Source organism: Lissotriton vulgaris, chromosome 11, assembly GCF_964263255.1.
Source record: "Lissotriton vulgaris chromosome 11, aLisVul1.2, whole genome shotgun sequence".
Lineage (NCBI taxonomy): Eukaryota > Metazoa > Chordata > Amphibia > Caudata > Salamandridae > Lissotriton > Lissotriton vulgaris.
Genome location: NC_141699.1, coordinates 379,327,330 through 379,351,059, shown reverse-complemented (window position 1 = coordinate 379,351,059; position 23,730 = coordinate 379,327,330). Strand labels below are relative to the sequence as shown.

The 23,730-nt window shown below is 47.2% G+C and overlaps 1 protein-coding gene across 1 annotated transcript in view; it reads right to left on the bottom strand.

Annotated features, from left to right (window-relative positions):
* VAMP8 (vesicle associated membrane protein 8) overlaps positions 1-22,875 on the bottom strand; it is a 166,059-nt gene extending 143,184 nt beyond the window's left edge. The window contains exon 1 of the mRNA XM_086943368.1: positions 22,207-22,875. Within this exon, the coding sequence (XP_086799494.1) occupies positions 22,207-22,221 (15 nt within the window). The 5' untranslated portion in view covers positions 22,222-22,875. The remainder of the gene's footprint in view (positions 1-22,206) is intronic.
* Positions 22,876-23,730: the final 855 nt, after the last annotated feature.

Genomic DNA, 23,730 nt, shown 5'->3' with positions numbered 1-23,730 from the left:
AGCAGCCTTTGACACGGTCAATCACTCTACCCTGATCGATCGTTTCTCAAACATTGGCATCAAACTGAAAGTCAAAGAATTACTGGCCTCCTTTCTTTCTAACGGCACACAACTAGTGAGTCTCTGCGATTAGAATTCCTCCCCTTTTACCCTCCCGTGTGGTGTGCCTCAGGGTTCATCTTTGAGTCCAACACTATTTAACATCTATATGTCGGACCTGGCAAGGGTTATCAAAACCCACGGGATGGGTCTTACCTCCTACGCCGATGACACACATTTGGTGCTAGCAATCCACATTGAAGAAGATGCGATTCCGGCTAGATTCCAAAGTGAAATGCTCGCCATCAGCACCTGGATGGCCAACAATTGTTCAATGTTAAATTCCGACAAAACAGAGATTTTGATTTTTGGTAAGCTCTACCGTGTCTGGTCCTCCATCTGGTGGCCCACCGATCTGGGACCTTCGCCTCCCCGGTATCAAAAGCTAGAAATCTAGGTGTCATGTTCGACGACAAACTGGCTTTCACATCATGTGCCAATGCAGTGGTCTCGTCTTCCTTCTATACCCTAAAGATGATTAAAAAACTCCTACCCTTTCTTCCGTCCAATGCTGGGAAAACCCTTATCCTCACTCTTGTAATGTCCAAAATCGATTACTGTAATGGCCTTTTTAATAAAGCTCAGAAAAAGGTCACCAACCGACTGCAGATGGTGCAGAACTCGGACGCTAGAATATTAGGTACCCCCAAGTATCGACCAATCTCATCAGTAGTTCAAAAACTTTATTGGCTACCCATAATAAGCCGAATTAAATTCAAGGCTCTTTGCATTGCCTTCAAGGCCATCCACAAAACGGGACCACACTTCCTGAAGAGGGACTTGTATGCTCCCAATAGAACCTTGCGCTCATCAACGGCCAACCTACTGATGATCCCTCGAACAAAAAAAGTTTTGTGGGGTGACAAAAGATTCACTGTTGCCACTGCCAAACTATGGAACTCCCTTCCTCTGCATATCAAATCCTGCCCAAATTTAATTTCCTTCAGGAAGCTGATAATAAAATGGCTTTTCAATCAATAAGCACTCCACCTCTGGCTCCATTCTCTACATTTTCCGCAGCGCCAAAACATCCAAGGGTATTTGCGCGCTCTACAAATTGCTTAAATAAATAAAATGAAATGTAATGTTAGTAAATTCTTCTTGTTTTCGAATACGAGGATTGTGGCATCAGTGCATATTAGTAATACTGTAATATAAAAGGAGGTATATTGGCTACAAAGTTGTATGGGTCCTGCACCACCATATGCATGCATTTTGTGGGAGGTCCTGCAGAGAGGAGCCTGTTGAACTGTTCAGTTACCATTGTGTTTACTGACAATTCACTATCTACAAGAACAGAGATTTGCAATCTAAGGGATGTTTATTGCGGGTGTCAGGTGTAAACAGATCATTCATTTCTGAGATGTGCATCCCTGTAACAATTTCCTAGTAGGCAATATATTATGCATTTGACCAAGAACCAACCTTCTCACCATTAAAAGTACCTGGTTGTATGGATGCATAGTTTGAGCCGTGCATGCCCTTTCTCCAACCCTCATCCTTATGAGAAGCGTGGCTCAATAGTTAGAGCGGCAGACCCTGATGCAGAGGTCTGGCCTGGGACAAGGGTTCAATTCCCGCCTCGGCGGCTCTTGGACTCAATTTCCCCGGACCTGATAATTCTCGCCTCGGTGCCTAGTCTAATCATGGGTCCCACTCTGTGACTCTGGGCAATAGCTTGCTTAATCTCCACAACGGCCCCAGCAGCGCTGTGGATGCCTGGCTTCACCTTGGGGGTGCCCAGTAGTGGACATTTCACAGGAAAGCCAGGATGGGTTCCACAGCGGTATGAATACAGCGCTACGAGGCCTCCGGGTAGAAGTGCGCTATATAAAATACACTACATTTACATTTACATGATCATTTAGTATGCACATACTAACAAGTTCCCTTAGGTGTATGAGAACAATATATTGACTACATTTGCAGCTGCTTGGCTTGCACAACAAACATTTAGAGGGGGGGCAAAAGTAAGCAATGACAATAGTTACTGTTGACCCCATAGTCATCAACCCCGGTACATGATGGAGTCAAATCAATTCTTGACATCCTTATCTGGAGAAGTAGTGAGTCCCTCATAGCTGTATCACTTTTCTTGATGCACAAAATATTTTGACACAATACAGTTAGCTGATTGACGCGGTCGCGTGTCATAGCAAAGGTAGTGTCACCCTCATTTCGCCGCAAACATAGCTCTGCACATGTCACTGGCAGGCCCCAATCATGGCTGTTACATAAAGAGGCAGCAGAGATTAGAATCTAATAAGCAGTTTTCTGAATGTAAGCAGTGTAAAGATACAACTCATCCAGTCAGAAGGGTGGTAAAGAAGCTCAGCTCTAATTGATGGTCAAAAACAAGAAGAGCAAAGTCATTGAATAACAAGCAAGCAAATGAGATTCACAAGAATGACAAGGAATAACAAGCAATGGACTGACCCAAAGACCACTATGTGTATATATTTGAATTTACTGGAGACAATAGGTATTTGACAACAAAAAAACTGCAGCTGTCTGTAGGCGAGACCATAAAAGGAAAGTATGGGGTGGGACTGGGATCTCTAAGAGGACGCATAGGCTCAGGAAGGAGTCTACCAAAGTGTGTGGGTCTCATATGACATCACATGTCTGTACATTTAGTTATTTTGAGAATTCTTATCACTATTGCACGTTACACCAGGAAACCCTCAAAGCTGCAGATTTCCAGGCTTAATCCTGTAAACCTTTGCGACTTCCCTAATCTCATATTGAAAATATAAATACGAAGACACACTTGCAAAGGTTGTTGTATTTTAGCTCTTCATGTTGAAAACTTTTTTCTACCTGGAGTAAAGTGACCCTGTTCAAGCAAAGAAGTCAGTTTAAGATGATTTATTTCTCAAAAGTAGATCAGTTGTACGTCTAAAATAAAGATACACGCCCCACCAAGAGCTGTGCAGTTCTTCAGTCTGCATACTATTCACTAATGCTCCTAAGTAGTCTGAATCAAACGTACTCCAAAGACATGACATACTGCTAAAGACCCTTACACCAAGACTGTTGGGTCGACTGGAAAACCACATTAGAGAAAAGGAATGGCAGAAAGTCCTTCCTCTACATCTACTGCCATTTTTGTGGAGAGTATTTTTCGCACCCTTGATGCTGAATTACTTCACCTAATAGCAATAAATCGCTAAACATTTCTACTGTTGGAATTGGTCAGAACATACATTGTGAATACCAACCCATGTTTAAACTTGTGTGTATACACATACGTCTGGAGCATTCCTACCTAGGAATTCCAACTCCATGGGAATATTAAGTGACTAAGACAATTTAAGAGTGTGAAGTCAGGTTTTCCGAATTGTAAAGGTGGCTTTTGTGCTTGCGTATCAATTTGTTAGTGTGGCAAGTCTGCCTTTGGAGTTAAAATAGTTTTAAATATTAGGCCCAGTATGTCGGACACAACACTCCGAACAAGCACTTGCAATGCAATAGGTCTCGCATTAGGAAAGTTTGAGCTATTGGTATTGTAAATGACAATTTATTTATTTATGTGTTGGTTTTGAAAAAAGCAAAATTAATATCTTTGTCATTTACAATGCAAATAGTTATACCTTTCGCAGATGTGACACCTATAGCATTTGTAATGCAATATGTGTTGTATTTACGTGACTTCGATGCGTTGATATTACAAATAACAATGGCTTTTAATTTTTTTTAAATAATGAATACTTAACTAAAAGTTATTATAATTTATAATGGCAATAGCTTAAACTTTTGTAAATAACTTATGTGAAGATTATGTTCAGTGTATTTTATTGTGACGAAAATCCAAGAACAGAAGTGAAATATTAAAATCTTTTGTGACATTTGTAATAAAGCTTGAAACATTGAGAGAACATATTTGTACCAGTTGTTGTTGAATGATTGCACAGATTGATGTTGCGGTGGCGACGAGTGATTTTGTGGTGGCGACGAGTGATGTTGTGGTGGCGACGAGTGATGTTGTGGTGGCGACGAGTGATGCGATAGATAGTTAGAGTGAGGGAGATAGATAGATACTCTTTGTTAGGTACCCACTGGAAATAAAAAACACTGAACAAAAAAAAGCGTGCAGAATGTGAAGAAATCGTGAAATACACAAATTTGTACCATGAAAGACCATCAAAATGAGAAAGCATGTGGTTAACAAGTTTACACACTTATACAACACCGGCAGCAGCAGTGTAAGCTTTCCTCCGCTTCTGTAACTGCGCATGATTGCATATGATGGAGAGCGAGGTGTGTGGTGTACTAGAGTGAAGTGTGTGCTAGTAAAAAATCACAAGGTGAAGGTATGGTGTATATAAGTGATAGAAATATGTTCAAGAGGGAAAAGATAGAAACACATGGCTGTTGAAAGTTCCTGCCTGCACGTCATGACGTACTTTTCCACACAATCTAGGATGACATGGATAAGTGAAGAGGGGGCGTAAGGGGGCAGTGCTGGAGTGCCAAAGAAAGGGAGAGGCAGTGTCATTGCTCCGCTACTATCGTCATGCCTTTATGAGGCTGTAAGCCCCCAGATTTGTATGAGGGGTGCAAATGCAAACAAAGATGTTCTATTTACAGCAACTCGGCACATTTCTCAGGCCTGCCAGTTAACAGATCAAACACAGCCCATAGCTATTTGTACAGAATAAACAAAGTGTTTTTTTCTCAAAAAAATGAAGAGAAACCGGTCTTGTAACCAGATTGGGGTGTGGGGGGTGGAGGGTGTTGTAACCCGACCCATGTCCAAACTGTGATTGCAAGTAACTGGGATGAGGAGAGGGCGTCTGTTGAGAGAGATGGTACAGAACATATGTGCTACAGGGATGTATGACGGTACAACGCGTACCGTCACAACGCATCTCTTTAGCACGCATCCCTTACAACGCAAGTCGTTACCACAACTTGTGTTGGGGGTGCGAATTTCGAATAGTATAATTTACTATTCTAACACCAGTCCCCGTGGACCCTAGGGAAGGTGTTGGGATAGTAAATTAACTATTTTTAAACCTTTAGCGCCCTCCAGCGCAAGTCGTGGTAACGACTTGCATTGTAAGAGATGCGTGCTAAAGGTACTTCGTTGTGAAAACTTCGTGGTAAACGATGTTTACCGTGCTACAGTGGATGAAGAGAAAGAACTGGAATAAAGACTGACAGCAGTGAGAGAGGAGAGTGGACAGAGCGTCTAAGGAGAGACGGTGTAGCAGAATGGAGGGTAGTTATCTTAGAAGAGGTTGTTCTAGGGTATGCAGGGCAGAAGAAAGGATAACAAGGCGCTACCAGATAGTGCGAAAGATAAGATTTAGAAAACAGTGTTTGAAGCAGCCGAAAAGGGCTGGAGGGCATGTGTTGAAGCCGACTGTTTATACTTGCGTTGGCGTGCGAGACGAGGAGGGAGGGGAGGGAGGGGAAGAAGGGGGGGCGGGGGGGCCTCGGCACCTCAGAGCACTGGGCCGGTAACATTTTGCTGCTGAGTACTTCTTAGGAGCCAGCCCTCCACCAGAGCACTGCGGAGCTCAGAGTGCACGGGGGTGACGTTCATCTCTCAGCCTTACGAGAAGAGCTGTACACCTTTGCTGCTGAGCACCCAGGGGTGGGGGAACAGTTCAGAGCTAAATGCTGTGCACCAGCCCATGACCACAGGCTGTGAATGGCCAGGCACTGGGTCCCAGTCCCAAAACAGCGCAGCTCCGCAGAGCAATGCAGGCCGTAATGTGCTTAGAAGTTAGCACTTAGCGCCAGGCTGGGTACCGGCTCCGCAGTGATGGCGGGTGGGGGGCTGCTTGTAACTTAGAACCAGGGGACAGAGCAGTACTGACCGCCAGGCAGAGGGCGGCTCCAGTTTATACAGTCACACACAGATGCGAAAGCCACTAAACTTAAATGAAAGCGTGTGCCATGCTTGCGCTATATACATGAAAGCATCCTAACCCTCCAGGCAGAGGGTTTAAACAGAGCCACACAAAGATGTGAAAGTGGAAAGTTTTTTTATTATACAGTTAATGCCATACATAGCTGATTCTGCTAATAAAAATTCAAGGCAAAACAGTTATCATTGCTACATACCACCCATTTATATAAATAACCCACCAATACAAATAAAGGCACCCTAAAATTGAAAGCGTCAGGCAACGTTTAAAAATAAATAAAAGCTTGCTTAAAGGGGTGCGGTGGTGTAGAGACCAGCACAGTGAGGTTAAGTTAAGAGTGGAGAGCGGCGCCAAAGCTGAATAAGCATAACACAAACAAGCAGCGTCATCGGAGGGTTGACGGGGCGGGCATGCATTGTTGTGGGAGCAACGGGGTCGCAATGAGTTAGATGGACTAACAAGTCTTCAGCGCATGAAGTGGCAAGCTCTGGCATTGCGCAGAGGGGGACGTGGAGAGCATTCCTTTGAAATCTGAAGCTCTCAGCATTGCTGTGGCGGGTCTGATGCGAGGCACATGCCGAGGCTCGGTGAGCAAATGGCAAGCGCGTGCACGGAGCGCATGCACTTTGCGTAATCCGCCTGCCAAAGCCCTCTTGGTAAGCTTCCTGATGCACCTCTATATGTCTCGAGCTGCAATGCGCAAGCGCATTGGCAGGTCGAGACCTAAAAAGCACACTCTACATTTACAGTTCGTATAACACTGAACAAAATGACCAGGCCTGCGAATGCAAGGCAGGTGCTATATTTTAATTTTCTATACTCTTTTAAGCAGCAGAATAACAGAGAAATCTCTCTCGACATGTGTAATTTGAATTGCCGAAAAACAGATGCACAATTGCTTCCCTCTCCTACTGGATTTCTTGGTGAGATCTTGACCATTCTGAGTTTCTGGCACGCCAACTAGCACTCATTTGGCAAATACCAAGCAGCCAGCGATAAGATTTTTTTTTTAAAAAAACACCTCAGCAATGGGATCATCTTTGAAAGGTAAAAAATGCAGGGTGGAGCATGGACATAAATAGTGAAAGGCATTTCCGCCAGAGTTTAGTGTTTAGGAAATCAAATAGCTTTTAAGGTTAAAAAAAAAAAAGCTCAACGACCAAAAAGAACACAGACGGTGTAAATTATAGGTTTACTACATCGTTTCTGTACAATTTATCCACCGTGGTAATTTGCATATTAAAACAAACTATTTGTCCCTTACTCTCCCCAAATATCTTGACGATCATACAAGGACGATGCGTTTAATATCCGGCATAACCTTTGCTGTACTTAGCTTTAGTACAGGCACCGACAAAACGGATTTACATCGCACTGATGTGTTCTGGAGGTGTCAAAAGCCCAAAACAAATGACTTTAGAAGTAATATAACCCTACACCAGTCAGGCATGAGCGGCAGACCAAGCAAAGGAAGGCTGTATTCACCCCGCTTTAAAAGCACTGCTTCAAAGTTCTGATTGCAGTCCAGTAGTGACATCACTATTCACCAGCAATAAGAAAATGACGCAGCTACTCAACTGTAAAAACATTCATCCAAGTAGTGACCACAATGCCTGCTGCCGAAGCCAGGAGACAGTGTGAAGGCAGGTCAGGGAGCAAAATGACATCCCTTTAAACTATGAACACGAGAACTAGTTTTTCAGTTCCTTTTAAACCGTTTCCTTGAACGAACAGTTACTAGCAGAAGTGTGCTATTTATGGTAGCTGGTTTATTTTTGTGCAGCCCTTTAGTTGCTTGCCACGTTACCACACTTTGCGTGAGCCTGTATATTATAAGGAATAGAATTATTTGTGAATAAAGTTGTGTACTATGTGGCATCATAAACGCATATTTCACTCACCACGGAGTTCTATGATCTTATAAAGTAATGTGGCCTTCAGCATTGTTCCTTTATGATGTCATGAAACCCTCTGATGACTTGCAATACCTTTATAAGCCCATTTATGATTGGCCACGGTATACCTAGCTATAATGCAACAGATTTAACTTGTTTGATGCAAAAAACCTAGTTTAACATGACAAATAACCCTTAAAAATGATCAAATAACATATAACCTTATTGTGATAAAAGTAGCCCAAGTCCACCATAATATATGCACAACTCTACTAATCTACAGTATAAATGTACTATAAATAAACCCCAAGCTATATGTTTTAAAAGTCACCCTGGGTGAGACGGGTATGCCCAGATGTGGGTCCTACGCACACGTGTCACTGGAACCAAGCTATACCCGGCTGATGAGCCCATAGCAAAGGCAAAACTGGTCCTGGGTTGCTAGTGTTCTGGTTCAGGGAGGATCTGGCCTGGCAGTTTGGGCTAGACTGTTCTCATTGGAGCAGTCTCAATACAGATTTGCATATAGCTGGCTCCAAACTGAGGTGGCATGATGGGCAAAATAACGATGGACTGTAGATCAGCCCCAATTAATTCCAAGTAGCGGAGATTAATTCAAGCATTCTAGCCATCACTTTTAGTATACTTTACACAGTTAACCTATGGCACTATGAGCTATTTGTATCATAGCTTTTCAGATTTCCTTAATGGGAAAACTATTAGACATTTACTCACTCTTAAACCGTTAAAATAAAAAATCTGTATATTCTACAGCAATTCCCGACATGGTGTGAGGCGTGATACAAGGAAGAACTGTTTGCGGTAAAATCATTTGTAGTGCAATGTGCCACCCAGGTGCCAAGTCAGTGCTTTACATTCCATGGGTGGGTGTGGAAGCAAAGCACTGACCTGATGAGCAATGTTGTAATTAATGGACTAGAACTTGGGGTCAGTGGCAGCCTACACTGAATGGCTCTTGACAGGACATACTAGGTGCCCAGGAATCAAAGGATTTTTAAAGGATCCAGTTGGAGTATCTACTTATAAAAGGGCAACAGACTTTTGGCATAATAAATGAAGAAATATTTAAAGAAAGTGCTACCACCATTATTAAATTAGGACTAGACAGCTTTGGTATAGCGTCATCTGGTCATGGAGTCTCCAACTACATACAACAAAAGGAGTTAATAAAAAAACGAGGAATATATAAATATGTATTTAAAAACACTTGCCACTAGAAACTATTCCAAGATACAAATAAAAATGTTACCAAATGTAAAAAGACCCCCGTAAATTGGCGAGGCTCTCTCGATGTTCAGCTTAGAAGCCACATGTCACATTTATGACACCTTTAACCAGTGGTTACTTTTTTAGCAGATATGCATATACATCGGAACCAGCACCTCAGTGCGGTTTGGGGGTTCAAAATGATGGCACCAAACAAACTTAATTACATTAGAACAAGTTTGTGCAACCAAAACATGCCAAACAACCATAAAAAGTGGGCACACTTGTTCAGCATTCTCCAAAAGTGCGATGGGGGATCCAGTTTCCACTACCCCCACTTTCGATTCCACCTTACAATGTTCTGCTTCTAAATTAAAATCTCTTTTATTTGTGACAGTGGGTACCCGAGACACTAGCTGGCGGCCGCAACAAAATGGGTATTTACAATGTGGGCCCCAAACACTAGACGTAGGCTAGAACACTAGTGTGATTAAAACTGAGGCCAATGTTAGTGAAAAACAGAACCTCTCCACAACTCGTCCTGTTAATTTCAACTATTTTCAACTACATTGAGAAAAACTTAGTGAATTCTTTAGGATAGAAGACAGACCCAGATTTCATGCAGTTGTGACTCCAAAATCTTTGGACCAAACCTCTTGCAAGAAACATACAAACAACTCCAGGGTCATTTGGAAGTAAAAAGTTGCTTCTTTAACCTCATAAAAACTAAACCATTCACTCCACTCTTATATGTGAATAATCGAGGTACAGAGGTTGATCAGGTTACTACAATCAACCACACCTACAATCGTGCTGTCAGAACCACCTCTGCAGATTTCCCAAGATTGGGTCTTTAAAACCATAAAAAATCTAAGGCCTGAAGGAGCCCCAGGACCTAACGGATTGCCTAACGCATTATTCCGGCATGATCCTTTATTCTGGTCCGACATCCTTACTCCATTATTCACACATGCACTATCGTCAGGTACGATTCCAGACTCCTGGAGAGGAAGCATCCTTAATCCTATACATAAATCTGGTCCACGTTCCGATCCTGCCAACTACAGATTGATCGCACTCATCGATGTTGAAGCCAAGATTTACGCCTCCAACCTGCTGGCAGAGTTAGAAGACTGGGTGAGCCACACAAACTTGATGCCAAACACACAAACAGGATTCCGGCCAGGAATGGGCACCCTCACCAACATCTCTGCAGTCACACTCCTAGCCAATCAAGCCATGGCCAAATCCCGCTCCCTCTATGCCTGCTTTATTGACCTTAAAGCAGCATTTGATAAAGTACAGAGGGCAAAGCTACGGGCCAAAATGCAAAGCTTGGGAGCACCAACAAAACTTTTGGAGGCAATTATCAACCTTTACTCGGATACATGGGTCCAAATTAAAAAAGGAGATGGGTGCAGCATAACAAGTAAGATCCAAACTAAAAACGGGCTGAAACAGGGGTGCGTGCTGGCCCCCTGCCTCTTTAACATCTACACTGCCGACCTCGAGAAATACCTTCAACAAGTCCAAACCGACCCCCCAAAACTGGGCAAAACACCAATCACCAGCCTTCAATACGCAGATGATATCGTCCTTCTATCACAAACACCGATAGGCCTTCAACGATCAATGACCCAACTAGGAGCATACACCATTGCATCCCAATTAACAATCAATCGCAAGAAAACTAAGGTGCTGTGCTTCTCAAAACATCATAAAAAAGGGTCAAAAGGCAAATTCATCTGGAACCTGGGTGACAAACCAATAACCCAGGTGGAATCTTACAAATATCTAGGGTTTCAACTTGACCAAAACCTTAACTTCAAACACCAGCTGAATCAAGTAAGAACAAAAGCAAAACAACTTCTCTACGCCTTTAAAACTTTACACAGGAAATTAAAAGGCAGCTCAACAGGCCATGTGTTGAAGGTAATTGCAGCCAAATTCATACCAACCATATCATACGGGTCAGAAATAATGCATAAAATAGATGCAGCCGCCCTTAATCAAGCTTTTTCAAGAGGTTGTTCCTAATCCCCCAGCACATTTCTCAAGCCCAGATTCGACTGGAATACGGGCTAAAAAACCAGAAACCAGCCAGACAAGGGGCGGTCATTAAATACTACTGGCGGATGAGGCAAGCAGAAGATAACACATTAGCCCACTCCTGCTGGGAAGAAATCGAAAAGCAAGCAATGTTAAATAATTCCATCGTCACAGTCCTAAAAGGTTCACTCAAGGACTTACACCTCGAAGGGGCATGGCATACAAAAACGCCTTTTTCTGGCTTCAAAAAGGCAGTAAACAGCGCAACCAAACAAATTTCACAGCTAATGGATAAATCTGCATTTTCAAAGAAAAAACACGCTTGGGCAGTGATTAGTTCTTACCAGTCGCTCAAACCACAACCATACTTGTTAGACCATTTTTCACAACACAAAAAGCATTATCTGACCATGCTACGGCTGGGGTCATTCCCGACGAAGGACCTAACCCCAAAATGGAAACAAGTTTGGTCAACAAAAGAATGCCGGCTGTGTGGACAAGAGAGCCTCTTACATCTACTATGCATCTGCCCTACACTACTAGAAATTCGGAAAAGGGTCCTCCGCAAGTTGCTGATAAAAAAAATCAGCTACGGACATGCAGAGCGGCAGTTATACATTGTCTTGGAGGCCACTCCATTGAACTTTCTTGCAAAGCCATTATGCTTTGGAAAATGGCAGCCAAAGAATTAAACAACAAACAAGAATGAACTGGAGTGGTTCAGTTAAGACCACTTAGACCCTTGTTCTTCTCCTGCATTAACATAAATTCTGGGCCCCTGGTGTACAGCACCGCCTCTCTCTGTTCAAAACTTCTTTTAACATGAAAGTTTTACTTAATGTATTTTCTATGGACGATTATTCAGGTCATGACAGCATTGTGTTTTCATTTCTTTTAGCTCCTTTTTAACCCTCAACATTTTATCCAATTAAGTAATTTTGTTTTCTTTTAACATGTTTGTATCATTGAATTTTCTCCACTCTTTTATGATTTTTAACGAGATCAAATAAAAGTATTTTTGACTCACTGATTAGGTTACTGCAACTCACTTCATTCAGCTCTCCTTAAACATCTGGTAGATAGCTCACAAAGGACAACAATTGTGGCAATATGTTTGGCCTGCAGTAATGTGACCACATGAATACCAAACAGCGGGCTCTTCTTAGAGTCCCACTTTGTGACCATATGTTACTTTAACCCCTTCGGGGCTGATGACGAGCTGGGCTCGTCATGGTGTAGCCTCCTCAAACACTGATGACGAGCCCAGCTCGTCATGAGCCCCACCCTCGGGGGAAGCGCTGGCGCTCCCCCCGAGGTTCTCTGATCTTCGTTGTTTTGCTGGGGGCGGCAGCGGAAGACCTTCCGCTGCCGCCCCCGCCCCCCCCCCATGGGAATCCCTGATGACGTCAGCGCGCACAGCGCGCGCTGACATCATCAGGGATTCCCAGCGCTCGGGAAGCCATCTGCTTCCTGCGCGTCTGGGGAAAAGGTAAGATTGCGGTGTCTGGCGGGGGTTTGGGGCAGCGAAGAGGCATCAGGGGAGAGGAAAGAGTTTTTCCTCTCCCCTGATGTCTCTTTGCAGGGCATTTCTGCCTCACGATCGCGCACAGCGTCGCGATTGTGCGGCGGAAATGCCCCCACTAGCACCAGGGATGTAATTTTAGATTACAGGAAGCGACCCCTTGGGCAAGGGTCGCTTCCAGGCGGGCTGTGATAATGTTTTCGTTTTTCTGCCCCCCCTGGGGGCAAATCGGCCCGTTTTTTCGGCCGTTTTGCCCCCAGGGGGGCAGAAATTCCCCACTAGCACCAGGGTTGTTTTTTGGAGCCAAGATGGCGGCCATATTTTTTGTTTACGTTTTTCTGTCCCCCCTGGGGGCAAATCGGCCCGTTTTTTTGCCGTTTTGCCCCCAGGGGGGGACAGAAAATGCCCACTAGCACCAGGGATTTTGTTTTTAGCTTTTAGGAAGCGACCCCTTGGGCAAGGGTTGCTTCCAGGTGGCCTCACACTTAACTTTTTGTTTTTCTGCCCCCCCTGGGGGCAAATCGGCCTGTTTTTCGGCCGTTTTGCCCCCAGGGGGGGCAGAAATTTCCCACTAGCACCAGGGAAATTTGTTGGGGCACTGTGTTTCTTTTGGGAAGCGACCCCTTGGGTAAGGGTCGCTTCCAGGTGGCCATGATTGTGTTTTTTGTTTTTCTGTCCACCCTAGGTGCAAATCGGCCCGTTTTATTTGCCTTTTTGCCCCCGGGGGGGGGCAGAAAATACCCACTAGCACCAGGGAATTTATATTTAGTTTTTAGGAAGCGACCCCTTGGGCAAGAAGTACTGCTTGGCTGGCGGTGTGTGTGGAGTGGCACTTGGCTTGCAGTGTGCGTGAAGTGGTGTTTGGCTGGTGGAGTGGCGCTTGGCTGGATGGTGTGCGTGGAGTGGTACTTGGCTGTCTGTGCACGGAGTGGTGCTTGGCTGGCAGTGTGCGTGGAGTGGTGCTTGGCTGGCGGTGTGCATGGAGTGGCGCTTGGCTTGCAGTGTGCGTGGAGTGGCGCTTGGCTTGCGGTGTGCGTGGAGTGGTGCTTGGCTGGCGGTGTGTGTGGAGTGGCCCTTGGCTGGTGGTCTGCATTGAGTGGTACTTGGCTGTCTGTGCACGGAGTGGTGCTTGGCTGGCGGTGTGTGTGGAGTGGCGTTTGGCTGGATGGTGTGCGTGGAGTGGTACTTGGCTGTCTGTGCACGGAGTGGTGCTTGGCTGGCGGTGTGCGTGGAGTGGTGCTTGGCTGGCGGTGTGCGTGGAGTGGCGCTTGGCTGGCGGTGTGCGTGGAGTGGCGCTTGGCTTGCAGTGTGCGTGGAGTGGCGCTTGGCTTGCAGTGTGCGTGGAGTGGCGCTTGGCTTGCAGTGTGCGTTGAGTGGTGCTTGGCTGGCGGTGTGCGTGGAGTGGCGCTTGGCTTGCAGTGTGCGGGAGTGGCGCTTGGCTTGCAGTGTGCGTGGAGTGGTGCTTGGCTGGCGGTGTGTGTGGAGTGGCCCTTGGCTGTCGGTGTGCGCTGAGTGGTGTTTGGCTGGCGGTGTGCGTGGAGGGGTACTTGGCTATCTACGCACGGAGTGGTGCTTGGCTGGCGGTGTGTGTGGAGTGGCGCTTGGCTGGTGGTGTGTGTGGAGTGGCGCTTGGCTGGTGGTGTGTGTGGAGTGGGGCTTGGCTTGCAGTGCGCGTGGAGTGGTGTTTGGCTGGCGGTGTGTGTGGAGTGGCGTTTGGCTGGTGGTGTGCGTTGAGTGGTACTTTGCTGTCTGTGCACGGAGTGGTGCTTGGCTGGCGGTGTGCGTGGAGCGGTGCTTGGCTGGCGGTGAGTGGCGCTTGGCTTGCGGTGTGCGTGGAGTGGTGCTTGGCTGGCGGTGTGTGTGGAGTGGCGTTTGGCTGGATGGTGTGCGTGGAGTGGTACTTGGCTGTCTGTGCATGGAGTGGTGCTTGGCTGGCGGTGTGCGTGGAGTGGTGCTTGGCTGGCGGTGTGCGTGGAGTGGCGCTTGGCTTGCAGTGTGCGTGGAGTGGCGCTTGGCTTGCAGTGTGCGTGGAGTGGCGCTTGGCTTGCAGTGTGCGTGGAGTGGCGCTTGGCTGGCGGTGTGCGTGGAGTGGCGCTTGGCTTGCAGTGTGCGTGGAGTGGCGCTTGGCTTGCAGTGTGCGTGGAGTGGTGCTTGGCTGGCGGTGTGTGTGGAGTGGCCCTTGGCTGTCGGTGTGCGCTGAGTGGTGTTTGGCTGGCGGTGTGCGTGGAGGGGTACTTGGCTATCTACGCACGGAGTGGTGTTTGGCTGGCGGTGTGTGTGGAGTGGCGCTTGGCTGGTGGTGTGTGTGGAGTGGCGCTTGGCTGGTGGTGTGTGTGGAGTGGCGCTTGGCTTGCAGTGTGCGTGGAGTGGTGTTTGGCTGGCGGTGTGTGTGGAGTGGCGTTTGGCTGGTGGTGTGCGTTGAGTGGTACTTTGCTGTCTGTGCACGGAGTGGTGCTTGGCTGGCGGTGTGCGTGGAGCGGTGCTTGGCTGGCGGTGAGTGGCGCTTGGCTTGCGGTGTGCGTGGAGTGGTGCTTGGCTGGCGATGTGTGTGGAGTGGCCCTTGGCTGTCGGTGTGCGCTGAGTGGTGTTTGGCTGGCGGTGTGTGTGTAGTGGCGCTTGGCTGGTGGTGTGTGTGGAGTGGCGCTTGGCTGGTGGTGTGTGTGGAGTGGCGCTTGGCTGGTGGTGTGTGTGGAGTGGTGCTTGGCTTGCAGTGTGCGTGGAGTGGTGTTTGGCTGGCGGTGTGTGTGGAGTGGCGTTTGGCTGGTGGTGTGCGTTGAGTGGTACTTGGCTGTCTGTGCACGGAGTGGTGCTTGGCTGGCAGTGTGCGTGGAGTGGCGCTTGGCTTGCAGTGTGCGTGGAGTGGCGCTTGGCTTGCAGTGTGCGTGGAGTGGCGCTTGGCTTGCAGTGTGCGTGGAGTGGCGCTTGGCTTGCAGTGTGCGTGGAGTGGTGCTTGGCTGGCGGTGTGTGTGGAGTGGCCCTTGGCTGTCGGTGTGCGCTGAGTGGTGTTTGGCTGGCGGTGTGCGTGGAGGGGTACTTGGCTATCTACGCACGGAGTGGTGCTTGGCTGGCGGTGTGTGTGGAGTGGCGCTTGGCTGGTGGTGTGTGTGGAGTGGCGCTTGGCTGGTGGTGTGTGTGGAGTGGCGCTTGGCTGGTGGTGTGTGTGGAGTGGCGCTTGGCTTGCAGTGTGCGTGGAGTGGTGTTTGGCTGGCGGTGTGTGTGGAGTGGCGTTTGGCTGGTGGTGTGCGTTGAGTGGTACTTGGCTGTCTGTGCACGGAGTGGTGCTTGGCTGGCAGTGTGCGTGGAGTGGCGCTTGGCTTGCAGTGTGCGTGGAGTGGCGCTTGGCTTGCAGTGTGCGTGGAGTGGCGCTTGGCTTGCAGTGTGCATGGAGTGGCGCTTGGCTGGCGGTGTGCGTGGAGTGGCGCTTGGCTTGCAGTGTGCGTGGAGTGGCGCTTGGCTTGCAGTGTGCGTGGAGTGGTGCTTGGCTGGCGGTGTGTGTGGAGTGACCCTTGGCTGTCGGTGTGCGCTGAGTGGTGTTTGGCTGGCGGTGTGCGTGGAGGGGTACTTGGCTATCCACGCACGGAGTGGTGCTTGGCTGGCGGTGTGTGTGGAGTGGCGCTTGGCTGGCGGTGTGTGTGGAGTGGCGTTTGGCTGGTGGTGTGCGTTGAGTGGTACTTTGCTGTCTGTGCACGGAGTGGTGCTTGGCTGGCGGTGTGCGTGGAGCGGTGCTTGGCTGGCGGTGAGTGGCGCTTGGCTTGCGGTGTGCGTGGAGTGGTGCTTGGCTGGCGGTGTGTGTGGAGTGGTACTTGGCTGTCGGTGTGCGCTGAGTGGTGCTTGGCTGGTGGTGTGTGTGGAGTGGTGCTTGGCTGGCGGTGTGTGTGGAGTGGCGCTTGGCTGGTGGTGTGTGTGGAGTGGCGCTTGGCTGGTGGTGTGTGTGGAGTGGCGCTTGGCTGGTGGTGTGTGTGGAGTGGCGCTTGGCTTGCGGTGTGCGTGGAGTGGCGCTTGGCTTGCAGTGTGCGTGGAGTGGTGCTTGGCTGGCGGTGTGTGTGGAGTGGCGCTTGGCTGGTGGTGTGTGTGGAGTGGTGCTTGGCTGGCGGTGTGCATGGTCTGGTGCTTGGATGGTGGTGTGGGTGGACTGGCGCTCGGCTGGCAGTGTGCGAGTACTAACTTTCTGTTGGTCACTACACACACTGCTAGTTGAGTGACACTCTACCCAGTCCATCATTTTGTGTAGTTGCTGTGGCAGATACGTAAGTGATGGGCCCTTGAATGGCGCTGTCTGCTGGTGTGAGTGTTGTAATGTGATGGGTCCGCGGCTGGCGGTGGGTGGGCCAAAGGCCTGTGACTAAGGCAGTGGGACTTAACTTGTAAAACTTACATGCTACTTTTTTAAAAATTCATTTTTGGCCTGTTCTGCTTTGGGGCACCCACGCAAGTGAGGTATCCTTTTACTCGGGAGAACAAGGGGAACGCTGGGAGGTAGGACATTTTTGCCGGCACGGAGATCCCACGCAAAAAAGTTTGGAAAAGTGATATTTTTACCTAATTTTAAGGTTTGCAATGAGTTCTGGGTAGGAAAACATTATGGGACCCACGCATGCCATACCTCCTTGGAAGCCCCCGGGTGTCTACTTTTCAGAAATGTGTGGGTTTGGTAGGTTTTCCTACATGGCCGTCTCGCACGGGGCCAAAAACCCAGGTAACCCCTCTTTCAAAAGCTGGTGGGATTGACATTCAATACCACCAGCTTTTGCAAAAGGGGTTACCTGGGTTTTTGGCCCCGTGCGAGACGGCCATGTCGGGAAACCTACAAACCCACACATTTCTGAAAAGTAGACACCCGGGGGCTTCCAAGGAGGTATGGCTTGCGTGGATCCTCCAACGTTCCTTTACCCAGAATCCCTTGCAAACCTCAATTTTTGCTGGAAAAATCAGTTTTTTCACACTTTTTATGCGTGGGAAAGCGTGGCGTCACTGGGCTCACACAAATTTCCTCCCACCCAGCGTTCCCCCAGGTCTCCTGATAAAAATGGTACCTCACTTGCGTGGGTAGGCATAGTGGCTGCAACAGGAAACGGTCCAAATCGTACGGTGGAGAAATTACAATAACCAATAGCAACATTACCTTCTTTTTTGGGGGGTAGGATTGAGTTTTTGGACCGGGGCTCGGCGGGCATCTTTGGAAACTACCAAACCCAAACAGTTCTGAAAACTAGACACCCGGGGGAGTCCAGGGAGGTATGGCATGCGTGGGTCCCCCAATGTTTTCCTACCCAGAAATCCCTGCAAACCACAAATTTAGGTTAAAAAAAGTTTTCCATACATTTTTGCGTGGGATCGCCGTGTCGGCACAAATGTCCTACCACCCTGCGTTCCCCTTGTTCTCCCGAGTAAAATGATACCTCACTTGTGTGGGTGGGCCAAAGGCCTGTGACTAAGGCAGGGGGGCTTAATTTGTTACACTGAAATACTACTTTTTTCAACATTCGTTTTTGGCCTGTTCTGCTTTGGGGCACCCACACAAGTGAGGTATCCTTTTACTCGGGAGAACAAGGGGAGCGCTGGGTGGTAGGACATTTTTGCCGGCACGGTGATTCCACGCAAAAAAGTTTGAAAAAGTGATTATTTTACCTAATTTTAAGGTTTGCAAGGTGTTCTGGGTAGGAAAACGTTCGGGGACCCACGCATGCCATACCTCCCTGGACTCCCCCGGGGGTCTACTTTTCAGAACTGTTTGGGTTTTGTACTTTCCAAAGAATACCACCGAGCCACGGGCCAAAAACTCAGGTGCCCCCCCCCCAAAATCAAGGTTGTTTTGCAATTTGGTATTGTAAATTCACCACCGTACAATTTGAACCATTTCCTTTCGCAGCCACTATGCCTGCCCAGGCAAATGAGATACCATTTTTCTCGGGAGACCTGGGGGAACGCTGGGTGGGTAGAAATTTGTTGATCCACGCAGATTCCGGAACTTTCCACCACAGAAATGTGAGGAAAATGCGTTTTTTTTTCCAATTTCTTAGCTTTGCAAGGGATTCTGGGTAAGAGAACCTGGGGGTAGGCAGTCGAGTGACCCCATCCTGAATTCCCCTGGGTGTCTACTTTTCAAAAATGTATAGGTTTGCTAGGTTTCCCTAGGTGCCGGCAGAGCTAGGGTTCAAAAACAAAAGGTAGTCTCTTTGCCCAAAACGTGCACAATTTCACTGAAAAATTGAGTTGTGACCACGTTGCGTTTTGCACTGTTTCCTGTCGCAGCCACTATGCCTACCCAGGCAAATGAGATACCATTTTTCTCGGGAGACCTGGGGGAACGCTGGGTGGGTGGAAATTTGTTGATCCACGCAGATTCCGGAACTTTCCACCACAGAAATGTGAGGAAAATGCGTTTTTTTTCCAATTTCTTAGCTTTGCAAGGGATTCTGGGTAAGAGAACCTGGGGGTAGGCAGTCGAGTGACCCCATCTTGTATTCCCCTGGGTGTCTACTTTTCAAAAATGTATAGGTTTGCTAGGTTTCCCTAGGTGCCGGCAGAGCTAGGGTTCAAAAACAAAAAGGTAGTCTCTTTGCCCAAAACGTGCACAATTTCACTGAAAAATTGAGTTGTGACCACGTTGCGTTTTGCACTGTTTCCTGTCGCAGCCACTATGCCTACCCACGCAAGTGAGGTACCATTGTTTTCGGGAGACCTGGGGGAACACTGGGTGGGTGGAAATTTGTTGATCCAAGCAGATTCCAGAACTTTCCTCCACAGAAATGTGAGGAAAATGTGTTTTTTTTGTCAAATTCGTAGGTTTGCAAGGGATTCTGGGTAACAAGACCTGGTGGTAGGCAGTCAAGTCACCCCATCCTGAATTCCCCTGGGTGTCTACTTTTCAAAAATGTATAGGTTTGCTAGGTTTCCCTAGGTGCCGGCAGAGCTAGGGTGCAAAAACTACAGGTAGGCACTTTGCTAAAAAAGGGTCAATTTGTAACTGCAAAATTTAGGTGTCACCACTTTGCATTTTGCGCCGTTTCCTGTCGCAGGCACAAGGGCGACCCACACAAGTGAGGTACCGTTTTTATCGGGAGACTTGGGGTAATTCAGATTTGTAAATCAACTGTTATTACCAATTGAGCTTTTGCGCATTTCTCCCTTTCAATGAAAGACATTGTGTAAAAAAAAAAAAATGTTGAAAAATGACCAATAATTCTCATGCTAGTATGAGTATTCCCAATTTTGAAAATTAGCAATAATATACTGTTTCTGAACTCTATATTTTGTACCCAATTCAGAAATACATAGGTGTCTTTCATACAGATTTTTCCATGTATACATTTTCCAAGACAAAGTGCTCTATACCCAGTAAATGAAAAAATACCATTGCAAGTTGCTGCTCAGTTTTTGGATCTGGGTTCGTCGGGTTCTTGGTGAAACTACAAGTCCTATATATCCCCACAACCAGGAAGGTCTAACGGATGTAACGGTATATTGCTTTCTAAGAGCTGTCAAAACTAGAAAAAGTTATAGGTGAAAACGTTGAGACAAAAGGCTGTTTTTTTCTACAAATTTTCAATTATTCCAATATTTAACTGTTAGTTTCTATAAAGAAACCTTCATGGATTTAGACAAATGACCCCTTTCTGAATTCAGAATTTTGTCTACTTTTTGAAAATGTACAGCTTTCTAGGATCCATTATTGCTTTCAAACTCATTTCTACCATTAACTGGAAGGAGGTGGAAAGCTCTAAAAATAGCAAAAATAGGCTATGTCCCAGAAAAATGCCAAAACTGTGTGAAAAATGTCGGTTCTCTGACAAAAGACTGTCATTTCCTAAAAGCTGAGAAAATGGAGATTTCAGCCCCACAAACCCTTTTTTGATAACATTTTCAGGGAAAAACCCAGAGGCTTTCATTTGCAGCCCGTTTTTCCCATTTTTCTGAAAAAAACAAAAAAATCACTATATTTTGGTTAATTTCTGGGACCCCTCCAAGGTAATCCACAAACCCTGGGCGCCTTTAGAATCCACATGATGTTGGAAGAAAAGGACGCAAATTTGGCGTGGATAGCTTATGTGGTCAAAAAGTTACAGGGGCCTAAGCGCGCACTACCCCAAATAGCCAAAAAAGGGCTCAGCACAGGAGGGGAAAAGGCCTAGCAGCGAAGGGGTTAAGAACCATTACCAAGCTGCTTAGTGCCTTCACCAGCAAGCTCCAAACTATCCTATTTGAAAATAAATCTACTTTTCCAGGGTGCTTAGAATCCCTATTGGGGCAGTTTAAAGTGCTTGCCAACATGTTATCTTTGTTTTGAACTTACGCTGGAAGGGTTTCCATGTCCAACGTGATGACCACCAAGGTGGGGTTATTGTGTTGGGATGCATTACTTAGCAATTTGATGGATGAAGAACTTTGAGGGAGAGGCACACCTTTTATGTTTTTAACAAGCTATTAGCTTATGTGTCAGTCTATAGTAATACACCACCTATCACCGACAGAACTAGCATGGAATGGCTGATCCACATCTACCACTGGTCAATTATACACTTTAGGATAAGTGCTTGATTTGTGAAAAAAGAGCGCCAGTGCTCGAAGCTCTGCTCAACATGCTGAATACCAGAGTTGGAAGTCTTAAAACCACTTTATGCCTCTTTAATCTACTACCAGGCACTTCTGCCTCTTTATCTCACTCTTGCAGTTTCCTGCTTTCTCCCTTTGTGGTGGTTTTTCAGTCTGTCTCTTCCTCGCCTTTCTGATCTCTGTGTTTTCCCTCTGTTGTGGTCGATAAAATATCTAATGAGGAAAAATAAGTGTTGGTTGCAAAAAATAAGTGCAGCTGGACCCCACCGGCTCAAATTAAACACTGAATTTAGTCCACCTCTGCAGGTCCAGACAAGTTAAATCCTATGACCACTACTTGACATGTCACAATGGCAATCAGACATGGAATGACATTAGCAAAGTCTATCCCAACAGGTCTCTCTGGCATTTATAAATCGTACACCCCCCTTTGCAACAAAGCACCAAGGCTGAGTTTACAAGAAGCAGGTCAAGAGCCATTTGTCCCTCAGAAGTGAGACAGCAAGAATAAGATTACATAGAGACTCCTGGTGACAAGTGTGTCATTATGCGGCAAGCTTGGTTTTCTTAAACAAATGCATACGGGGAGATGTATCTCCAGTTCGCCATACAAGAAAAAAAGGTTTAATGAAAAGAAAACGAGATTAGAACAAGGAGTCTCTGGTATTATAAACCCCCCTGCAGAGAGCGCTTCCTTGAACAGTATTTATTGTTATACAATCTTCAAGACATCAATAACTTGGCACAGCCCTTGACCCACACAAAGAGTTAAGAAAACAGGGTGGAATGGTGGTGGGGGGGGGGGAGACCAAAGAAGTGCTGCCTCTTGACGTTAAAGTGAATAAACTTAAATAATTAAAGTCAGATTGCTCCAATCCGGCCGGTTAAAAAACACACTAACAAACTGGAGAGAAAAAATAGTTGAGGAAGGTATTGGGTAGGGTAAAGAAGGAGGTATAATAAAGGAGGCCCTAGCACTCACCATTCCTCTGTCCATAACTGCCCCTCTTCCTCGAAGTAACGAGTCGTCTCTTATTTGTTTTTTGTATTATTCTTGGCTCAGAAGAGGGTGGGGAGTCTCTGGCGTAGCAACAAGTCGGTGCCTCCTCTTGGATGGGAAGGGGGCACTCCACAGCGGTCGGTGAAGTGTTCGTGCCTCGTCTGTGGTGTAAGAGCCCACCGCTCAGCTGTTTCTCTATGCTACCCTCTCGCGTCTCTAGGCCGTTCCTCTTCCTGCTCCAGTTTCAGAGCAAAGAGTTTCAGCACTTCCTGGTTCTGGGCAGGGGGAGGGCAGAGAGTATTCGCCTCCCTGTTCTGCCCGCCTGCCTTCCCTGATTTCTTCTGACAGGCAGCGGACGAAGGCAATAGTTTATTTCTCCTTGTCCGCCTTACATCACGCAGGGGGTTCCTGCATTCAGGTTCCTGTGAGTTTTGTCAACAAGAAATCTCAAAGTGTCGGTCCCGTGACGCCAGCTGTAGACCTCGCCCACTCCTGAGGTGTGCAGCTGTCCCTTCAGGTTTCAGGTGACTAGTTCTATCCCAAATAACTCGAGCAGCTCTGCGTCTGCAGCTCTCAGTGTTCCCTGTTAGTGGCTAACCTGCGCCGCGCGGCTCTTTTTGGTGAATTACGGAACGCGTATGTTATATATCCAGGGATGAAAAAAAGGGGGGGAGGGGCGGGGAAACAGGACAGGCGGTCACTGAAAGGGGCGTGGCCGGCGTAATTAAGGGCGTGGCTTAAAACACCTTAGCTAAAAAAATTGTGCTTAGCATAGTATGCCGCCCCACTGGTGTTTTGCTGCTTCTGTCATTGCATAAAGACATATACTACAACAAGTAACGTTACACCTACAACAAGCCAGGACTATTGGCTTTGTCAATGGTTATTAGTTGCAGAGGATGAATAAGCAACAACTATGGCTTAGTTGTATTTAGTTATGAAAAAGCTTCCCTTCCGAAATGATGAGACTGTAAAAATGCTACAACGAGACTCTGAAGTCACTCAGTCAGGGTTTGTAAAGCGTGGCATATTGCCTGTGAGGGCCCCAAGACACTGGTGGGGGGGTGGAGGGGGTGGCTGGCTGCCGGTTCATCTGTGCTTAGGTTTTCAGTCAAAGAGCCAGGTCTTGAGGTGTTTCCTGAATTGGGTCAGCGACAGGTGTCGTGTCCACGTAGTGGGCACCAGGCAGTATAATCACGCGCAGGACACAGGTCGGTGCATTCACAATTCTTTATTCTTATTCTCTGTGCAGCTGGTTACACACACGCCCGTCCCCGTGGTCGCCCTGGTCAATCTGTCCTCTTCCTGTCCCCTGACCGGATGTGGTGTCCGGTGACCTGGTCACCTCCCTCATGACCCACAGGGTCCTAGTGTCATCGGTCCCTACTTGTCAGGTCACTACATCTCCCCCTGTGTTGCAAACAAATGTTCATGATACTGTTCTTCTGATCATTTCCGCCCCTTCAATCCTTGACCGCATTTGCTTATTGTTGTGGTGAGAAAAGA